This window comes from Scardinius erythrophthalmus (genome assembly GCF_964197995.2).
Source record: "Scardinius erythrophthalmus genome assembly, chromosome: 20".
Taxonomy (NCBI): Eukaryota; Metazoa; Chordata; class Actinopteri; order Cypriniformes; family Leuciscidae; genus Scardinius; species Scardinius erythrophthalmus.
The window spans coordinates 17,230,823-17,253,322 of record NC_138240.1 but is presented as its reverse complement, the minus strand read 5'-3'; the positions used below and the strand labels follow the sequence as shown (position 1 = coordinate 17,253,322).

Genomic DNA, 22,500 nt, shown 5'->3' with positions numbered 1-22,500 from the left:
ACACCATTGGAATGATTTTACTCGTGGCACCTCACTTGGTGAGCTCTGGTGCCCACCCTTCTGTACTTTAATCTGAAGCAGAAAATATGGGTTCAGAAAGGCTGTTTTCACAGCAATGCCATTTTCAACTATAAAGAACCTTTTGGGCAATGGAAAGCCTCCATGGATGCTAAAGGTTCGTCATGGAACCATAAATGCCAATAAAGAACCTTTTTATAAGTGTAGTTTCTTTTACTATTATTAATTACTTTATAGAATAATTTAGTCAAATACAGAGCTTTGACTTTGAAGTTTAGGTAATACTTTAAATAAAATAAATATGAGAATATTATTTCAAAGTTCTAATTAGGGTGGAGGTATAATGATCAGCAGTGTTTGTTTTCAAGTAAAATATTTTTGAGCAGCAAATAGTTTCATTTTCTATTGTCTGAAATAGAGATTCTGTTGATTGATTGTTTGTATGTTAGACAAACAAGACTGCCTAAACTGGTTCAGTGAAGATCACATGCCCTGGTATCCTGCATCCTTACTATAAAAGATGCAATTCAAATGATTTTTATACCAGCAGACAATCATGGAGTCAAGAGCCTTCTGTCTGCTGATACTCTGCTGTTGCATCAACATCTGCTACCTTTATCCACTCATTCATCCTAGTAATGGACTCAATGCATGCCTGAAAAACCCATCTTCAGTAGCGCTGGAGGTTCTTCCAGGTGGAGGCTGGGATAACCTGCGCAACATAGACATGGGCCGGGTGATGAATCTGAGCTATTCCCAGTGTCAGACCACAGAAGATGGTGTCTATCTCATTCCAGATGAAGTCTTTGTCATTCCACAGAAAGAGAGTGGAGTGGAAACAAACTCTGAGATCATCATGTCATGGATGGACCAGACTAGCTCCACTTCAAACTCCATCAATGCAGAAGCTTCCTATCTTCCTTTGATCAATGGAAAATTCTCTAAAGAAAACCAACGTATTAAAACTCACCAAGTGAGAGAGAGTGCTGTAACAGCACGGGTTCAAGTAAGTCACAACAACAGTTTAACAAATTAACAAATTATTGTATATGGCTTGAATTACATAAACACAGAACTAAAATGTTATATATATGTGTTTATGTAATTCAATATATATATATGCTAATAATGCTAATATTCAATATTACCTATTTTTCTTTTCTTTTTTTTCACTTATTTAACTGTGCTGAAATTTTAACAATTTTAATTTTTCATTATGACTGATCATTTAAAGGGCACCTATTATGCAAAATTCACTTTTACATGGTATTTGAACTTAAATGTGTGTTGGCACTGTGTGAGAAAAAACACCCTAGAATGATAAAAATCCACCCAGTGTTTTTTTTACAATCTCAATAAATCATAAGCACTGTCTCATGATGTGTTCACACTGTACACGAATAGCGCGTCAGGCGCGAGTGATTTCAATGTTAAGGCAATGCAAAGACGCGTTACGCGCATAAAAAATTCCTGCGGCGCGAATGAGGCGTTTAGCGCGGCAGATGCGTTGACGCGCGAATGGCACGAATTGAGCGTCTGGCGTGTTAAGCGCGTTATGCGCGAATGATTTTATTAGTGCTATTTGTGCATTCACGCGTTTGACGCAAATTTGCGTCTGCCGCCCGAGTTGAAAAATCTGAACTTCTGCGTCAATTCGCGCCGCGTTAACCAATCAGGAGCCTGCTTGCATGCTGCTGTCACGTGGTGAAGTGACAGTTTATTATGTTATTTTATGTTTGGTCTCAATAAAATATTTTTCAATATGACTAAAATGCACAACAAAGCAAATCTTTCACATAAAAACTCGATTTCAATATGATAAATACTCCTTTTTTATTGAATGCTATTTATTCCATATCTATTCTAGATTATATGAAACTTTATTAATCTAATGTAAAGACAACAAACACAATTTAGTGTATAAAAACTTAAAAAATATTAAATTAATACAATAAATCTCGCATGTCACAAGGAGCATGCTTTTCCACCTCCACGAATGAGACGAGTATCGTTCATTATGTCGCCTTGTTGAGGTAAATTGTAGTTCCCTTTCGAAAGGGAACTCTACACTACGTCAGAATGACGCTATGGGGAACGCCTCAGGCGTGACAGGTGTCTGAAATCACTATCAAATCACGGCAATCACATTGACCGGCGACAGCCCGTGAATCATTAACGTGAATGATTAACGTGCGACCTGCAAGTATAAAAGGGCACCTTGCAAACATGACAAACATCTTTTCGTCTTCAGGGACTGTCTGTTTGATATCGCTGGAAAAGTCGGCAAAGAAAATGAAACGCACGGAGAAGGCTGAAAGCTTCAGAAGGTGTGCGGATCCGTGCCCAAGCTATTTGACGCCGGGTGATTCACACGAACTGTGCGTTCTCTGTCTGGGCAAAGAGCATGCACAGGCGGCTCTTGAGGGAGCTGTCTGCAAACTGTGAGCGTTTTGCGTTAAAAAACGCTCCGCTCTCGTCTAGCCCTCTTCTCGAGTGAGGAGGGCTCACCATCTGTACCTCGTGGCTCAGGTCCTGCTCGCGCTGAGGCAGAGCAGCGACTCGCGTCATGGGGTTCCCAGAAGGGTCTCGCCGATCGTCTTGAGAGGGGTGTTAACCTCTCAGATGATTCGGCGGATGACGAGGGTGAGTTGCAGGTGGATGACGAAGAGGATTTTTCTCCTACTGTTCCTGCAACAGATGCTCTTCAGGACGGGCAGGTGATGGATGATGAGGAGGTCATTCAGGTGGACCCTGAACCCTCTCAGCCACCCTGCCCCGTGTATGCTGAGCTGCTGGATGTAATGGAACGCGCCATTGACAGGTTGCAACTGCCATGGCGACGCGTTAGGGGAGAAGTTGTTCGTGGCAGGCTGGACGATCGATTTCTCCCCGGCCATAGACCACCAGCTCAGGCGAGCCTTCCATTTCTTCCTGATCTCCATACTGAGATTGAGAAGGCATGGAAGAACCCATACTCTGCTCGGATCCACCGACATCAGCGGGCTAGTTTCGCTGATGTTGAGGGGATCGGCGAGTATAGGTATGTGTCGATGCCGCCCATTGACGAGACGTTTGCGAACCATCTCGTATCTGGGCGGGCGTCGACACTGAGTGCTCCAGCCCTGCCATCCAAACCGCTCAAGACCACAGCGCGTTTGAATGGTAGAGCATACACGGCAGCGGGTCAGGCCGGTGCTGCCCTGCACACTATGGCGGTGTTGCAGGCGTACCAGGCCGACCTGCTGGGGGATCTCGACCAGGGGGCAGGGCTGTCCCCTGAGGCGGTGGCTGAGCTGCGCCGCACCACAGATCTTGCTCTCCGGGCCACTAAACAGACTGCCGCTTCGATCGGTCGATCGATGGCGGCAATGGTGGCCACGGAGAGGCATCTGTGGTTGAACCTGGCTGGCATCGGGGAGAAAGAGAAGGCCTTTCTCCTTGATGCACCGGTTTCGCCCTCCGAACTTTTTGGCACCTCCGTGGAGGCGGTGGTTGGAAAGTTCAGGGAGGCGAAGGCGCGCTCAGCGGCGTTTAAGACCTGTATACCGCTGAGATCCGGATCCGAGCCCAGACAGGCGGGAGAGCCTGGCCCTTCACGACCTGAGGGCCGTAGACAGGGCCAGAGAGCTAGTGTCGCCTCTCATGCACCCCCTCCATGTAGGAGCAGGTCACAGAGGAGGCGTGACTCCCGCAGGAAAAAGAAGGATCTGAGGGAGGTGATCCAGTACAAACGATCACAGCGTTAGTGATGGATCATCTCCTGGAGGGCTGTTACTATCCCAGTCCTCTCCTCTTTTTCCCGACTCCCCAGGCGTTTCTTACACCAGGCCTGGGGCTGGGTCTATGATGAGAACAAGGTTCTGATGGCCCGCCTCGGCTTGGTTGGTGAGAGCGCCTCTTTCAGGCATGTAAAGTGATGGACCCCAGGTTCATAAAGAACTCTCTGGCGAGTCTTCACTCCGCACGCCGCAGGTGAACTGGTTGGTTTTTAATATAATTTCTGTGTGTATACTAACACTGATTTGTATTTCTCTACAGACCTTGTTCCCTGTATAGACCTAGGGAGTCATTCTTAGAGGAGCAATGAGGTAAGGTATTGGAACTTCAGGGCCCTGAAGCCCCCCAGCTTGTGGCTAGAACGATTTAGGGGAAGCTCAAAAAAGATTTGGCTCCCGTGTGAGTAGGTGATGGCCTTCCTGTCATAACATTTTTATGCATGGTGGGCCACCACTCATTTCTATGTTAGCCTCATGGCTTTAAGCCACCTAGGGGTAGAGTAGTTGGTCTTCCTAAAAAAAAAAAAAAAAACTTTTTTACTTTAGGTTTAGACTGACGCTGGCGCTTCAGATAGATCTTATGTCCTACCTTCGGTTTGTGACATTGGTATCCTGAGTACTTCGCTCCTCTGGGCTCTGTAAGGTGTCAGTAGGTTGAGTGTGTCACAGCCTCTCAATCAAGTAGGCTGTGGCTCCTCCGAGCCCTCAGGTAGATCTATGCTTGTAGGTCGGCCCTAACCCGGGCCGCCTCTGTAGCTGGCCTAGGCTATGTTTGGGATGTTGGAGGCGTTCTGCTAAGTATAGCTGCCGCATTTTATTATGTGTTAGGCTTCCTCCCCGAGATTTCAGCCTCTTCCCTTAAGTGGGAGTTGTTGGCCAAGGCCCGCCCCTTTCACTGCATTCAGGGGTGATAGAGTAATGCAGGGTGGTAGTTGAGGTATGATCCTTCAGTCAGGGTCAGGCTGTCTTTCGCTCTGCGATGTGATAGTTTGCCAGACCCTGCCGAACAGAGCTACTTGTTTTTAGGCCTCTAGAGCTGGCTCCACTCAGCCCGTTGAGCTGAACCGCTCGAACGATGGGTGAAAGTTGGTTGGCTTGCAAGCAAGCCCCGCTCCCCCAGGCTGGGCACAGGACAAATCCCTGTCACCCTTTGGAGCCACTTGCAGGCCCGCTCCCTGTCTAATATTTCAGGGGCATATGGTGTTACTCCCCCGCTAACTCAGGGTAGTTTTGAGTAGTCCTTTCTTAGCTCTGTATTTTCTACCTCACACCATGATTGCTCCGGTTGAGCAGGGAGTTCTAACTACATTTCATTCCGGGCTTTTGAACTCCGCTCCCTTGAAGCCAGAGCATTGCCATGAGCTGACGCCCATGCATATAGTAGGTAAGCCCTTAAAGTGGGGCCTCCACTAGGCAGAGTGGCGTATGTTGTACTCCCCGGCTATGAGGGTATTGCTTTTGCTGAGTACACTGCCTTTGGCAATGTGATTAGGTACCAGGATGCTGTAAGCGCTGTAGTAACAGTTTTTCTGCCTTGAAGGCTGCACAGTTAGGTAGTAGGCCCCAGCAGGCCTCCTTGACCGGGTAGCCCCTAAAATAGGGCTCCTAGGCCGGCTCACCTTCGGTGGTTGCACTCCCCTTAGCATGGTGGCGTTGGTATATCGTTCCCCATAGCGTCATTCTGACGTAGTGTAGAGTACCCTTTCAAAAGGGAACGTCTCAGGTTACGACTGTAACCTATGTTCCCTGAGAACAGGGAACGAGACACTACGTCTTCCTGCCATGCCTTGGGGCCTGCCTGCAACAGCCCCTTCAGACGATAGGATGTTTGTCATGTTTGCAAGGCGCCCTTTTATACTTGCAGGTCGCACGTTAATCATTCACATTAATGATTCACGGGCTGTCGCCAGTCAATGTGATTGCCGTGATTTGATAGTGATTTCAGACACCTGTCACGCCTGAGGCGTTCCCCATAGCGTCATTCTGACGTAGTGTCTCGTTCCCTGTTCTCAGGGAACATAGGTTACAGTCGTAACCTGAGACGTTTTCCTTGCTTTACCCTGGTCTTAAAGTGAAAATAGTATTTAATTAAATACATTTATGGTGAGATTACTACATTTTATTTAATTAATCGCATTTATGGTGAAATTACTACATTTTTAGGTCAATCTGTGTTCATTTTGACCACGAAACATGCGCTGTCACTTTAATTCAGTGCGTGCAGCACAGCAGAAATAGACTCGGTGCGGAAACGATCTCTGCACTGCTGTATACTTGCCGCACCTGGAACGGATCGACGGACTGCAACCGCGTGCAGTGTGAAAGCTCTAACCTGTTAACATGGGCGAGAAGGGTCTGACTGCAGAGCAGCAGAGCCACAGTTTCACCCCAGCAGTTTTACCCCGCTCATGCGCAGTTTTGGTTTATATTGATATTCAAATATATTAAAAAAGACCTATATTTTTGTGAATTGGTGAATTTCGTTGTAATTCGTTAAATCAAAATGAGGGAGGGAATTAGTTGAACGTGTCCACGATTTATTAAAACGAGGGAACAAATAAGTCAGGGTGCATAAAAGAACAAGCAGAGAGAGGATATTTTTTTCCCAGGATGGTAGGGGAAGACTCATGAATATTCATTACCCCTAACCCCACCCCTAAACCTACCCATCACTGGGGTCTATGTGATGACCTACCCCAACCCCGCCCCTAAACCTACCCGTCACTGGGGTTAAGACCAATCAGGGATGACTTTCCTAATGGATATCATGAGTATTCCCCTACCATCCTGGGAAAAAAAAAAATCGCGCCCCGGACGCGCGCGCATATTATTGACATGGGCACAGAAAAAAATACGCACCGCTGGCGCAAACGCCCTGCAAATGGAGTAGTATGTGTGAAATGGGCATTAGATGCTGTCGAATCAAAACAACGTAGGACTACAGTGATTGGATGTCATAGCCTACAGGCAGCGCGTGTGCTCTCTGCATGCATACAGGTGGTGCACATTTTTTTCACAGATGCAGATAAACTGAGAGCGGCGCGGCCGTGTGGACATTTTTTCCCCCAGTTTTCATGGGAAGTAGCAAGTCTTCTCGAGTCAAAAGGCGCAAGTCCAAGTGAAGTCACGAGTCAATGATGTTAAAGTCCAAGTCGAGTTGCAAGTCTTTGTACATTTTGTCGAGTCGAGTCTGAAGTCATCAAATTCATGACTCGAGTCCAAGTCACATGACTCGAGTCCACACCTCTGCTGTTTAGTGAACGAGGGTTAAAGTTAATCCTCAAGTGTGGATCTGCTGTTCGCGATCCAACGTCACCTCCAGAAGAAGTAAGTGTATTTTATGATTTATGAGCAAATAGTCATTTCAATCGATGTCAGCAGTAACAACAAATGCGTCTAAAGCTATTTATTTATTGTCGTCGTCATAGGATGTCTCAACAAACAACGTCAGACTGTTTTATGTCACGTATTATTTTTTGCAGCAGTAACAAATGTAAATAAATGAATACCTCTATCTCCATAGACAGTATATAAACGTCTATCTCCCTGCAGCATTTGTTTTCTGGTTCTGTAACGTTAGCGTTCTTCTCATATTTGCCACATAAGCGTGTGTGTAGTTTCAAAAAATTGCGCGAAAGTTATCACAATTTTTGTGTGTGTGTGTGTGTATGTGTTGCACATCCATAATTGCAAAGTACATAAATGTATTAAAAAAAACATTCCGAGACGCCCTGGTCCATTCTCATTCTTGTTTATTCTACCGGAGTCTCTTCATCATCTGGGTCCAGGAGGGATTATGCAGCTCATTTACATTTAAGGTGATACACACCAAAACAGCTCTTTTTAAAACAGGCCCCAAAAATGACATTTTCAAATGGTTATAATGAATTACCTGTGGGGTATTTTGTGCTGAAACTTCACAAATACATTCTGGGGACACCCAAGACCAATATTACATCTTGTAAAAAGGGGCATAATAGGTGTCCTTTAATGTCAGCATTTATTAATTTTTTTTATGCCATAAAATTTGATTTGTAAAGGTGTAAAAGGTTTAAAAATAAACATTTTTATTTAGTCGGTCTGTCTTTTCTCTTTTGTTTATTTATTTTTTTCAGGTCCGTAACCATCTGTACACAGTAAAGGCCTATCCGGACTTTGCTCTGGACTCCCGCTTTGCTCATCAGGCACAGGAAATCGCAGATGCTATTGATAACAATCAAACACGTCAAGCAACTTACCTGTCAGAGAAACTAATCCTTGATTATGGTACTCATGTCATCACAAGTGTTGATGCTGGTGCTACTTTAGTGCTAGAGGATTATTTAAAAACATCTTATATCCAGAAAAATCTGTTAGAATTGTCTTCTATTTCTGCATCAGCAGGCTTTAACTTCTTTGACAAAGTTAAATTTGATACTGGTGCCAATACACTAAACTCTAAAACCAGTGGTTATCAAGGTAACATCACATATTCGTTAGTTCAGAGCCATGGTGGAGCTTTATTCTACCCAGGCATCACTCTACAGAAGTGGCAAGAGAGTACGCTCAATAATCTGGTGGCTATTGACCGCTCTGGGCTGCCGCTGCACTATTTTCTTAATCCATCAACATTCCCAGACCTCCCAGTAGCAACTTTAAATCAATTAGCATTGTTAGTTTCTCAGGCTGCAGAGAAATACTATAAAGTAAACACCATTCCAGGGTGTATAAATCCAGATTCCAAAAACTTCAACTTTCAGGCAAATGTAGATGATGCTTCTTGTGAGGGTCCAGTCACCAATCTAAGCTTTGGTGGCATTTACCAACGATGCACTTCATTGACAACTGATGCAAATACTATCTGTGATGAGACAGCACAGAAAAACCCTGCCACTGGTGATTATTCTTGCCCTCCACAGTACAACACCACCCTGTTACGCTCTGAGACAGTAGAAAGAGGTTATACTCGTAACGAGTGCCAAAAGTCCTGTCGTTCATGTGGTTTCTTATGGTTGTCTACTTGTTGTGACCAAATATGTAGTGATGTTTTTTATATCCGTCGTGCAAAAGTAGACACCTACTGGTGTTCCACAACTCAGAAAACACCTTTGAATTCTGGATACCTCTTTGGAGGTCTATATGGACCATCTTTGCAAAACCCATTTACCAAATCTTACAGCTGTCCTCCAAAATTCTTTGTCCAGAAATTTTTGTGTAGTGACATGAAGGTTTGTCTGAGCAATGATTATGTGACAGCAACAAAATCCTCTGTGCCTTTTGGTGGTTTCTTCAGCTGCCAGTCTGGCAATCCTTTTGCAATGAATCAATCTCGCTGTCCACCTCAGTTCAGCCAAAATCTTGCTGCCATTAGTGATGGCTGTCAGATATTGTACTGTGTCCAGTCTGGTGTGTTCACTGGTGGTCAGATAAAACCTGTCCTCCTCCCACCATTCACAAGCCCACCACTTGTTGGCATGACTGCGACAAACTCTGTAGCTATAATGTCAGAAGGTAATCTTTCCTGGGTGAAAGTCTGAGAAACAAAGACTTGGCAACTGGCAACTGGCAAATCCTGTTGAAATTAATCAAATGTTCAGGTAAAGGTCTGGAGGAGAACAGGCTGGTGTAACCTATGGTCTGATAGCTTTGATTGCTCTGGTGTCAGGAACTCTATTAAAATTAGGTGTTCTTACTTTGAGATGTGCTTTGGGGTGTGGCCCAAATTGAGACTTGCATAAAGAGTCAGAAAGATCAAAAAGTGAGAATACTAATTTCATTATTTTACATTACATATAAATTAATATCTTTAGCATACGCTTTTATTCAAAGCTACTTACAAATGAGTAAATTGTGTACTGTATCTGTAATCAAATCACATTGATTGGCATGTGGTGATGGGTATCAGGAATGTGCGTTTTTTCCCCCTTCTCCGTATTATCATTATCCTGAGCAATATTTATTTAAATTTCATGAATGAACAAACAAATCAATAAATATATGTCCTGCATGACTTCCTGGTTGAACTGTTTTTTGTCCATTTTCTAAAAACATTTTTTTTCACAATTCCTCCAGAACGCTTTCATCACACATTTATTTTTCTTCTGCGCTCTCAAGCCATATTACAGCCCATTTATTTAGTGTAAACATGTACTATCGAAAATATTTTGAGATGGATGAACTTTAGAACTTACAGCAAGTGGTTCTGATACAAACTGATAACAGGTCACATTTATTTTTTGTAAGTGAACATGATTAATGGCAAACTTTAAGTAATTCTAATGTTTTTTAAGCAGTAATAGTGCATTTGTCATTGAATTATACAAAAATATGCTTGTAAGTAACATTTTTTTTCTTTAAAAAAAACTTTTGAGTATGAGTAAGAGTAAGCGATAGCCAAGATGTCTGTTATGTATGTGTTGTGTTGCATATGGTAAAATTGACAAATTGAGTGTGACATCCTGTCATAACATGCTTTTTTGTATAGTTTATCTTTGACCAAATGTAAAATGGTTAGAACAAATGTTTTAAAAACAATCTTTATTTATTTTGATGAATTCACATGCACCAGACAAAAAAAAAAAGTTTAGATTTCAATAGAGTTTTTAGTTTGTATGTTCCTGTTTTGTATTGTTTTAGTTCCTGTTTCCTTTGCCCACATGTGAAAGTTTTTGATTAGGTCTTGTCTGTTTCCATGGTATCTGATGTAGCAAATTAGCTCAAAAGGGGGATATATGAAATATGAATTTGCAATTATAACTTGTTTAATTATAGATATTTGTATCAGTTAATAGAATTTAACCTGATGTAGCTGAATTAATGTTACAATCAATTAACATGTGTGTCCATTTAACACTCAGTAGGCTATTAATCATCTATTAAAGGTAGGGTAGGTAGGAATTAGATAAACTTTTTCATATAACTTTTTTCCAAATTTGTTTAAACTTTCTACATATATCAATACATAATTAACATGTAAGTACTCTAAATAAAAGAGTATAAAAATCGAGCGACTCTAGACCGTTTAATCTGCATTAAACGCAGCTCATTATCTCCGTTCGGGACAAAACGTCTCGGGTTACGTATGTAACCCTCGTTCCCTGAGTAGGGAACGAGACGCTGCATCGATACTCGATACTTTGGGGAATGCCTTCGGCATGAAGCGTCTGAAGTCAACTATGGAACTATTCCAATCTTGATTGGTGCAACGTCACCCGTGACGTCGCATGTGACGGTGATCCGGAAGCTACAAAAGGGTCACAGGAACCAGAAAATGTTAGCTTCTAATTGGTCAAAGCAAGTCGTTCTCAGGGGCGCGAAAAGTGTGGCCGAGGGATGCAGCGTCTCGTTCCCTACTCAGGGAACGAGGGTTACATACGTAACCCGAGACGTTCCCTTTCGTAAAGGGAACTCCCGCTGCATCGATACTCGATACTTTGGGAAACAAATACCCACGCCGCCACACTGAGAGAAAAAACGCCCTGGTATAAAGCATCTGGTACACTCACGGACGATAGAATGAGTAGAGGGCAGATCCAAACTAGCTTGTCATAAGATTTGGTGCAAGAAGGGGAGGTCTGGAGCCGGAGGATCGACTGACCTCATGGCTGGGAGCCCCAGACAGTAGAAAATATTAGATGAGAGGTGAAGGCAGAAGCGCACCTTGTACTTCAAATATGAGTGGTTTTAGATAACCAACTGCACTCTTAATAAAGGGAATAGCTCCTAACCCTTGATGCATAAACTAGATGGATTGACTCCTCTCAGCCTGAGTCCTAATGTAGGAACCTCAAAGGCTACGACCTTGACCATCCGACACATGCGATGGAGGATGGAATACCTGAAGAATCTTAACATTGCCTACAAGTACCTCAGTACCGGGCAAAAATAACGTTGAGTGGCTCCCACGCTAGCAAGTAAGAGGGGGCAGCACCACTACTCTTCCAGGGAGTAAGACGAGCAGGAAGCAGACTCAATAGATTCTCCTATATATACTTATATATCTCAAATATATATTTGTATACCTCACCCACAGGACATGATGGGTGCCAGGGATAACCCATCAGCCTGATGCCAATAGGCTGGATGACAGGATTCATCCTCCAATCTACAGGAATATGGAGTTTCAGTGGGAACGTCCTTTCGAGAACACCCTTAGAGGCTTGCGGAGGGCACTGAGGCCGCCACAGAGGCCCTAAGCATGAACAGGAGATCCCGTTAGAGAGCGGGATGGAACACCAGTACTGAAGCCAGTGGGCAGTAATAAACTGGGTTCAATGCCCTCCCTAACTTAATTGTTTAGTTCCTAGTAGAGTGGGGTTCTAGTATGGATGTCCTGACCACCTCGGTGGAAAGGGCAACCTAATTATGGGTGGGACCCCCTCAGGGGCCAGACCCATAGTCTCCATAACTCTGGTCGGGGATGAAATAATATACCATCAGCCTGAGACAGAAGATCTCTCCTAAAAGGAATTTTCCATGGAGGACTCTCCAAGAGACTAATAAGGTCCGAAAACCAAATTTGGGCCGGCCAGTACGGAGCTACAAGGAGTAGTCTCACTCCGTACCTCCTGACCCTTTCTAGAACCCCAGGGAGCAGAGCGATCGGGGGAAAAGCGTACAGATGTGTCCTTAGCCACATCTGTACCGTGGCATCCAAGCCCAAAGGAGCTGGATGTGAGAGAGAGTACCAGAGCGGGCAATGAGAGTTCTCATGAGAAGCGAACAGGTCAACCTCCGCCCGGCCAAACTCTCTCCATATAAGCTCAACCACTTCAGGGTGGAGCCACCATTCCCCGGGCCTCGGCCCCTGCCTCGACAGGATGTCTGCTCCCATATTTTCAACCCCAGGACTATAAATAGATCTGACAGAGAGAAATTTGTCCTGGGACCAAAGAAGAATTTGATGCGCCAGTCTACAAAGAGGGCGAGATCTCAAACCTCCTTGGCGGTTGATATAAGAGACCACCGACATATTGTCTGTCCTAACAAGAACATGATGGCCTCTGAGGTCTACAAGGAAGTGCCTCAGGGCAAAAAATACAGCCAACATCTCCAAGCGATTAATATACAATGTGAGATGATGGTCTTTCCAAGTACCTCGGGTGTAACGGCCCTCCATAACCGCACCCCAGCCCGTGAGGGACGCATCCGTGGTCAGAGTTTTTCTCTCACATGGTGCTCCCAAAACCGGGCCCTGAGACAGGAACCATGGTTTCTTCCATACGACAAGAGAACGAAGGCATCTGCACGTAACTCTGATCGTACGAAAAGGGTTTCCCAGAGGAGAAAATCCCTTGTTCCTGAGCCACCACTGCAAGGCCCTCATATGGAGCAGACCAAAGGGTACTACCGTGGAAGCTGCAGCCATAAGACCCAAAACTCTTCGAAAGTGTTTGACAGTGATAGCCTGGCCTAACCTAATACTCTTCATTGTGTTTAAGATAGTATTTATACAAGCAGGAGACAATTGTGCCCGCATTGTGACTAAGTCCCACTCTACTCCCAGGGACGTAGTCCTCTGAAGAGGAGTTAAGGAACTTTTCTTGACATTGAGTCTCAACCCCACGCACCTTAGATGGCGCAAAACAACATCTCGATGTTGAATTGCTAGTTCTTTTTGACTGAGCCAAAATGAGCCAGTCATCTATAAGATACGGACCCCCTGAAGTCTCAATGGAGCAAGGGCCGTGTCCATACATTTAGTGAAGGTGCGAGGGGATAAGGCTAGGCCGACTGGAAGAATCCAGAACTGATGCGCTTTTCCCCCCAAAAGCGGATCTCGGAAACTTCCTGTGATGGGGTTAGAAGGGAAAGAGGAGTTAAGGAGCTTGTGGATCTATCAAGACAGACCAGTCCTCGGAGCTGGTCTGACTGACAGTCGGTAACTTGAATCTGAACCCCCTCGGAGGTTGATCCAGTACCCTGAGATCCAAAATAAGGCCTAACTCCCCCCCTCATAGGAACTATGAAGTGCCAGCTGTAAAACCCGGGCTCCCGTAACCAAGAAAGAGCCCACTTTGAGGTTTCCTGTGTTAAGAGGGACTAGACTTCCCGTTCCAAAAACCGACCCTGCTCGGGCTGGCCGACATGTGAACCACCCTTAGTAGATAATATTTGTATATTAGCTCCACCATAAGCAGGACCCCCTAGGCTATATTTTGAAGACCCCTCGGGGTGTCTAAATATGCCATTATGGGGACCAGTCCCTCGAGACTGGCCTCGGCTATAAATTTCCAAATGGCTTTGGTGACCTGAAGCAGCTAACTGGCAGGAACTAACCGAAATATGCTCTCTACAGACCTCCTGAGAGGCGGCGAACTCGACAGTGCCGCAACGTCTTCGGGCAGATACTGCGATTTGTGTTCGCTGGAAGCCGATGTGTCCCGAAGCGCCATCGGCGGCGGGAAGCAAACATCGATTTCCTAAGGGCTGCATAAGGGGGCGATCCTCCTGTACTCGCTCTCCTGGGGGAACACCCATAAGGGTCTGCGTGTTACGACAAGACCTCTTAGTTGAAGCCTTCATAGCCCGAGAGACAGTCCTCAGACCTGTCTTTGGTATGGAGAGCTTCGTGCGAGAATGTTTCTTCTGGCCCCAAGCCTTATACGGGGGGGCACGAGAGGAAACCTTCTCAAAATATGAGGAGCTGGCGGCTGTCCCATGAGGCTGCCCCCTGGCAGCAACCCCATGAGACCTGGACTGACAACTGGGGATAGCTGATTGTCGCTCTGCCTCCTGAAGCCTCTCGACAACGGTTCTTGCCGCGTCGCCAAAGAGGCCAGAAGGTGAAAGGGGAGCATCGAGAAGGAAAGCCCTGTCTTTCTTCCCGATCCACAAGCGAATAAGCCATAAATGTCTCTCTGAGACGACTAGTGCTGCCATAAAACGGCCAATAGCACGGCCGTCTCTTTAATAATACGGAGAGATAAGTCAGATACTCTACGACATTCAGTAATATAGAGTGAGACCTCCCAGTTATCATCCACCTACTTGAGGAGGTCAGCCAGGTACGCCTGTAATAACCCCATCGTGTGTGGGCATGCACCAGCTCGACCACCGCCATATATGCTTTCCCTAACAAATTCGATGTACGAGATTTGGAGGGAAGTGTCTGAGCTATCAGGGGTGACGCAATGTCGGGGAGAAAATATTTCGCAAAATATTCCTCAACCCGAGCCATCACCTAATAACCATTTTCATTAGATTCCCTAATGGATGAGTAAATATATACATGGGGGAAAATAATTGAGATGAAAATGGATTTTTCCACGATCTTGATACCTCAGTATGGAGATCAGTGAAAAAGGGAAGGCTCTGACACGAAGATTGTGACTGGGTCTGCAGGAAGCGCTCATTCATTTTATTTTTCTTAGTCGCTTCCTGCTTATTATATGGCCATTTAACATTTAATTTAACCACTGCCCTGATTACAACCTCCAGCAACTCCTCACTAATGGGAATATGGGGTGGCGAATCCCCCTATCCACGTGATTCAGTGTTAATAGATAATATCTAACTCCTCGGAGCCACATAAATCAAACGCTGTGTCTTTAACACGGTCGGAAGAAGCCGCAGCGCGGGCTTCTGAACCGTGCGCGAGACCAGTGGAGCTGGTTAATAAACACTGAGAAAGGGTCGCAACCGTCTCAGTATCATATGCCAGCCCCACGTGCGAATCACATGCATACAAGCGGCGCGCTGCCTCAACAGACGCGGGACCTGATGCACTGGAAACGCGAGCCTGATCTAATTGATCGAACAAGCTCAAACGGGAGCGGAGCTTTTTCATTGAAAACAGTTTGCACAGACAGCGCCCTCGAGCACCGCCCGTGCATGCTCCACTCCCAGACAAACTACACAAAGCGTGTGTGTGTCATCCTCGCTTAAATAACGTGGGCAAGGGGACGCACACTGCCTGAATAGCTTCTCTTTTATTTTTTTATTTTTTTCGCCATAAATAATACTCTTTTCACGGGACAAACAACACCAAATAGAACAGACAAGATGACATAGAGCGCTTGCTGAAGACCAGAAGCTAACATTTCCTGGTTCCTGTGACCCTTTTGTAGCTTCCGGATCACCGTCACATGCGACGTCACGGGTGACGTTGCACCAATCAAGATTGGAACAGTTCCATAGTTGACTTCAGACGCTTCATGCCGAAGGCATTCCCCAAAGTATCGAGTATCGATGCAGCGGGAGTTCCCTTTACGAAAGGGAACAAAGGATTGGCTTAGGCGACTGTCACTCTCTCGCAACCATGGCAACCACCCTTTTGCCACAGGATCTGCCCACTTGCGCGAACCCGTTTGATTTGAGGAATTCAAGAGGCACGGAACCTAGGAATAGCAAAGCAATGGCAGAGAAAGAGCAATCAAAATTCACATTACTGGCATATGCAGTTAGCGAAGGCAAACAAGGCAAAAAAGGAAGACTGTACTAGAAAAGGTAATGAAAAAAAAGTCTTTGGATAAACAAAGAAATAAAACGCGTGTCAATATCCTCGGACCCTAGTTGCATGGCCTCTTGCACGACCTCCTCTGCTTCGCCCTCGACCCCGGACCTGCCCTCGAGCTGACGATGCGGTACTTGTCTCTTGAGTGTATAGTCCTTATCAGAGTCAACAATGCTTTCATCATGGAAACTCTTACATGCAGAACACCATATATGTTATGAATCTTACACGAAATTCACCTTCATCACAGTGTAACTGATGGTAATGGAAAAGCGTCAATACAACCTGTTTTAGCTTTGCCTTATAGATATAACTAGCTCGTTAGCGAATCAAAAAATATATATTTTAAACTTTACCAATATCAATATGCTAGCTTGATAGTGAGTACTAAAATACATCTTATTTGTTTGTATTCATAGTGATAAAGTTAGGTATTTTATTACATGTGATTCTGACATGATGTCACTACATGCATTGCGCTCCTTCCTCTCCGGTCGTCTCAGGTAAATAATGCGTCTTGCTTCCAGCGCGACGCAATATGTGCGCGCGTTCATGTGTTTTGGGGACGTGGCTTTGGAAGGAGCCCAGAAAGGAGGGGGTGGAGTGAATGGAAATAATGAGCTGTCTTTAAAACGTGAGAGGTCTACAGACACTCGATTTTTATACTTTCTTTTTCAGAGTACTTACATTTTAATTATGTATTGATATATAAATAAAGTTTAAACAAATTTGGAAAAGACGTTTTTTAGACAATTCCTACCTTTAACTCTAAAAAAAAAAAGGATATTTTTCGTGGCCACAGAAAAATAACTTTCTTACAGGGCATCCTTAAAGGATCTTTGTTTTGCAAGAAGTGACCACAGAATCCTCACTCACGTGAATGTGCACAAAAGTTTTAACTAAAAAGAAAAAGAATCAGTGGAATGAAGCTATGGAAACGCGTCACTTAACCACTTGAACAGAACCATCAGCACCATCAGGTAACAAGGGGTTATACAAGCTTATTACACCTCTGTTTAGTTAGTTAGATTTTCTCAGAAGAAAGTCATGATGGTTCAGTAGTTCGATGGTGGTAAGTTACAATCATCCAGGTTGAGTGGAGGATGATGAACTTCAGTTATGTTAGACTAGGTTGCGAACAGGGCTGGTTGTAACTTTGAGGCCCCTCCGGCTGCGCACCAGAGCAGATGCTTGGTTCCACATGAACAGCAACCAGAAGAAGAAGAAGAGGAGAAGGTCACAGAGATACCCTTTTAACTTCTGTGGAGGTCACACCTCTTAAGTTTGGCTTGACCAATGAGAAAAGTGTAATTTTCAAGCGGGAAAGGTTTCTTCGTTTAGATGGTCATATCAAAAGCTAAACACCATTTTGTTAGCTGCAGTATAAAACTGTAATTTAAAGGGCACCTATTATGCAAAATTCACTTTTACATGGTAGGCTATTTGAACATAAATGTGTGTTGGCAGTGTGTGAGCAAAACCACCCTAGAATGATAAAAATCCACCCAGTAGTTTTTTTACTATCTCAATAAATCATAAGCACTCTCTCAGAACGCCCTGTTCTAGATTTCCCTCACTGTGACGTAGAATTGAGCTAAGCCCCACCGACGTGATTTGACTGACATCTGGTTTTGGCATAGACCCGCCCTCGGTGATCTGTGTACACCATCCTCCATTGTTTCAACGACAGCCGGTAATGTCTCCTAAGAAGTGTAGGTGTTCTGTTGTGGGATGTAAGAATGGACATACTAGTCTTCACTGACATCAGAGCCACTGAAAACGCAGCGGATGGATTTTATTTATGAAGAAAAGGCACCACTTAAACTTCCTAAATACAAGAATCATTTTCTGACTGACTGTTTAGTGAACGAGGGTTAAAGTTAATCCTCAAGTGTGGATCTGCTGTTCGCGATCCAACGTCACCTCCAGAAGAAGTAAGTGTATTTTATGATTTATGAGCAAATAGTCATTTCAATCGATGTCAGCAGTAACAACAAATGCGTCCAAAGCTATTTATTTATTGTCGTTGTCATAGGATGTCTCAACAAACAACGTCAGACAGTTTTATGTCACGTATTATTTTTTGCAGCAATAACAAATGTAAATAAATGAATACTTCTATAGACAGTATATAAGCGTCTATCTCCCTGCAGCATTTGTTTTCTGGTTCTGTAACGTTAGCCATCTTCTCATATTTGTCACATAAGCGTGTGTGTAGTTTAAAAAAATTGCGCGAAAGTTATCACAATTTGTGTGTGTGTGTGTGTGTGTGTGTGTGTGTGTGTGTGTGTTGCACATCCATAATTGCAAAGGGGACGCGATTAAAACTCTATAAGTACATAAATGTATTAAAAAAACATTCCGAGACGCCCTGGTCCATTCTCATTCGTGTTTATTCTACCGGAGTCTCTTCATCATCTGGGTCCAGGAGGGATTATGCAGCTCATTTACATTTAAGGTGATACACACCAAAACAGCTCTTTTTAAAACAGGCCCCAAAAATGACATTTTCAAATGGTTATAATAAATGAACTGTGGGGTATTTTGTGCTGAAACTTCACAAATACATTCTGGGGACACCCAAGACCAATATTACATCTTGTAAAAAGGGGCATAATAGGTGCCCTTTAAAGGGATAGTTCACTTTGAAATTAATTTTTGGTATGTTTTAGCTTACCTCAAGGGCATCCAAGATGTAGGTGTCTTTGTTTCCGCAGTAGTTTCAATTTTGATATTTTTAGGTCAAACCGTTCTTGTCTGTCAGTCATATAATGCAGGTCGATGGACACTGTCTCAAAACACAAGCACAGAGTCCAAATTAAAACAATTCCCCATCGTCCAAATTAAACAATTCCCCATCGTACACAGTACACATTGACGGCCTAAGACACGAAACGAGCGGTTTGTGTGAGAAAATGAACAGTATTTATATCGTTGTTATCTCTTGAAAACAGCACACGTCTAAATGATCTGACGGCGCGGGCGGGTATAGATGTATACATAGATGTCGCCTTGGCTACGCAGTTCATTGGAACGAAACCGTAGCCAAGCGACATCTAGTGTATATATCTATACCCGCCCGCGAGCGGGTATAGATGTATACACTAGATGTCGCCTTTGCTACTGCAGTTCTTTGGAACGAAACCGTAGCCAATGCGACATCTATTTATACATCTATACCCGCCTGCGCCGTCTGCTCATTTGGACGTGTGCTGTGTTACAAGAGGTAAAAACGATACAAATACTGTTCATTTTCTCACACAAACCGCTCGTTTCGTGTCTTAGGCCGTCAATGTGTACTTACGATGGGGAATTGTTTAATTTGGACGATGGGGAATTGTTTTAATTTGGACTCTGTGCTTGTGTTTTGATACAGTGACCATAGACCTGCTGCATTATATGACTGACAGACAAGAACGGTTTGACCTAAAAATATCAAAATTTAAACTACTGCGGAAAAAAAGACACCTACATCTTGGATGCCCTTGAGGTAAGCTAAAACATACCAAAATTTATTTTCAAAGTGAACTATCCCTTTAAGTATCAAGCATATTACTCTGCTCCTTCTGGCTGCCATCTTCTTTTGTTTCAGATTACCAAGGCTTTCAAGTCCTAGCTATCACGGACATCACTGCTGAGAGACACTCATCCTCATAGCCAAGCTACAGTATAGACGTCCCGCCACGTCTACCTGTTAACACTGTTTTACTTTAAAGATATTACTAAAGTGTCTTAATCATCTGTATATCACTCTAGCTGATGTTTCTATGGGGGGTTAATACTTGAAGCTCTGTAGCCTATGCCATTAATCATGGAGCAAGAACCCCCATAAGGAACCATACCACCAAAGATAAATTGTGTTTAATAAACTCAAGTAACTTGCCAAAATGGTCCTGTCTGAACTACTCTAAAACCATTGGAGTCTTTGTATAAACAATCACTAACAAATTCTATGTAGCACAATATATGTTTAGACAAAATTTGCTTTTAGTGTATAGCATGATTTCCGTGTGGAATCATGTACTTGTTTTTTTAAATTGATAATATGATTTTTTTCTTTTCTTCTTTCTCTTTTGTGCGTGTATATTAATATAAGATGCTTTATTTTTAGGGTACCTTTTTAACATTCTGTCAAGGGTCTACAGTTGAAAAATAAACATGAGAGACTGCAAGACTGAAAAGAAGTCATCAAGTCATCACAGACATATTTGCTTTGTTTTAAAGGTTTGTTTTAAATTTTTGTATTGTATTATTTTAGTGAACTATATTTAGCTGTTTTTTCCTCCCCTTTATTATTTGTACTTAAATCTTGACAATCATTATAAGTGATCCTCATCCTAGTGGGATTATAAAAAAGTATGACATGATCCCTTTAATAAAGTGCTTTCAAAGAATAGAAAAATTAGGTGCATGATAGCCCTCTCCATGGCTGTTTAAAAAAAAATGTGGGCATGTGGAACGAGTCAGCCAGATTTAATTTCTTGTTTTATTCTAAAGATTCAGGTCTCAAATCTTGAAGATTGAAGGAATAGTTACCCCAAAACAAATTCTATCAGTTAAAAAAAATATATCATCATTATTTACTCAGCCTTATGTTGTTCCAAACTCATATAGTCATTTTTTGTCAGTTTGAATTGAAAAGGCAAAGCCCTATTTTTGTGCTTCCTGAAATAAAACTCTTTAAAATCTCAATATTCATGCTGCAAACTTCAGTGCACGGTAGAATATCTAAAACATAACCCTATAATAAATGACACTACAGCCTGTGGACAAAAATAGTAGTAATAAAAGATTTGGTGCATGGCACCCCCATTGGTTATTTAGGGTAAGCTATTGTATAATTAGAAAGATTTAGGTTGATCTTGAAGCTTATAGGAATAATTCCCCAAAAAACTTTTCTATCGTCTAAAAAAAAGAAAAAATCAGCCCACTGATATGACAACAAACTAACAATCCCCACAGACAAACATTAATATGGCCTTCATACATCTCCAGGATCATAAGATGATTCATAATTCATCCCTTACTGAGACTAGTTGTTGGGCTGAGTGAGCATGGACATGTCATTGGGGTTATGAAGTGGGCATCCTCTTTCAAAGGTTTTAGCCAGTTAGTATATTATACATGTATACAATGGGTGGGTTTATATTATATACACACGTGTGTGTGTGCGCGCATTTGTAGGTCATATTTAAAGTATTTTTTTTGCATGCTCAGAGAACATCATGATGATCGTTGTAGATGGAATTAGAAACCTAGCCAGAGTATATTGAATATATATTTCATCCTTCCCAAACTGAATTTGTAAAAGGTATACTATTTTACAAATTAATTAGTAGTGCACTAAGTTTGTGAACTTGATTAATGAAATAACTGTTAACAGTGTATTTTTAGTTTGTACATAGATATGTCAATCTATTTTTAGTATACTTATGAAATAAATGTATTTTAAATACAATTCAGTATATTTATTTTTCACAGGCCTGCTGCTGCACTATTTTCTAAATCCATCAACATTCCCAGACCTCCCAACACCAACAGTAAGCAAAATGGCTTCATCAGTTCGTCAGGCTGCAGAGAAATACTATAAAGTAAACACCATTCCAGGTTGTGTAAGTCCAGATTCCCCAAACTTCAACTTTCAGGCAAATGTAGATGATGCTTCTTGTGAGGGTCCAGTCACCAATCTTAGCTTCCATTGACATCAGATGGAAGTGCCATCTGTGATGAGACAGCACAGAAAAACCCAGCCTAGAACGAGTCCACCATTCACAAGACCACCAATGGTCAGTATGATTGCCACAAACACTGTAGCTGTGGTGACAGAAGGTGATTGTTCGTGGGTGAGAGTTGGACAAACTAAGATGTGGCGACTGGCAAAGCCTGGTGAGATTAACTAAATGGGATTAGCATCAGAGTAGGGAGAAAAGGCTGGTGTAGCTGTTGGTGTAATGGCTCTAGTTGCTATTGTGGTTGCAGGAAACGTGTTTTTAAAGAAAAAAAGGCAATCTTCTGGCCTCAGGTTAAGCAAAAAGTATGTAGAGCTTTAGAGTATGGCCAAAATTAGGTGGTGTAGAGTGAGTGGGGAATTAAAACACCAATCAATTATGTTTAGTGATGCAAGCAAAATTGTAATCAATTTAGACAGTGACGGCAAAAAAATAAATAAGTGTAATACAATTTCATATTTTCTTTATTTATCATCTTACTATTTGACGGGTGTAGTGTCTTTAAAGTTTTTGAATTTAAACCAAATTTAAATGTTTTTACTGC

At 43.0% G+C, this 22,500-nt stretch overlaps 1 protein-coding gene across 1 annotated transcript; it reads left to right on the top strand.

Annotated features, from left to right (window-relative positions):
• Positions 1 to 574: 574 nt before the first annotated feature.
• LOC308680476 (macrophage-expressed gene 1 protein-like) lies at positions 575 to 22,127 on the top strand (the record flags this gene model as incomplete). The annotated part of the gene is made up of 3 exons (XM_081348606.1): positions 575 to 1,024; positions 7,910 to 9,284; positions 22,057 to 22,127. 3 exons carry the CDS (start codon positions 575 to 577, stop codon positions 22,125 to 22,127), a joined length of 1,896 nt encoding a protein of 631 aa, XP_081204732.1.
• Between the last annotated feature and the right edge of the window lie 373 nt (positions 22,128 to 22,500).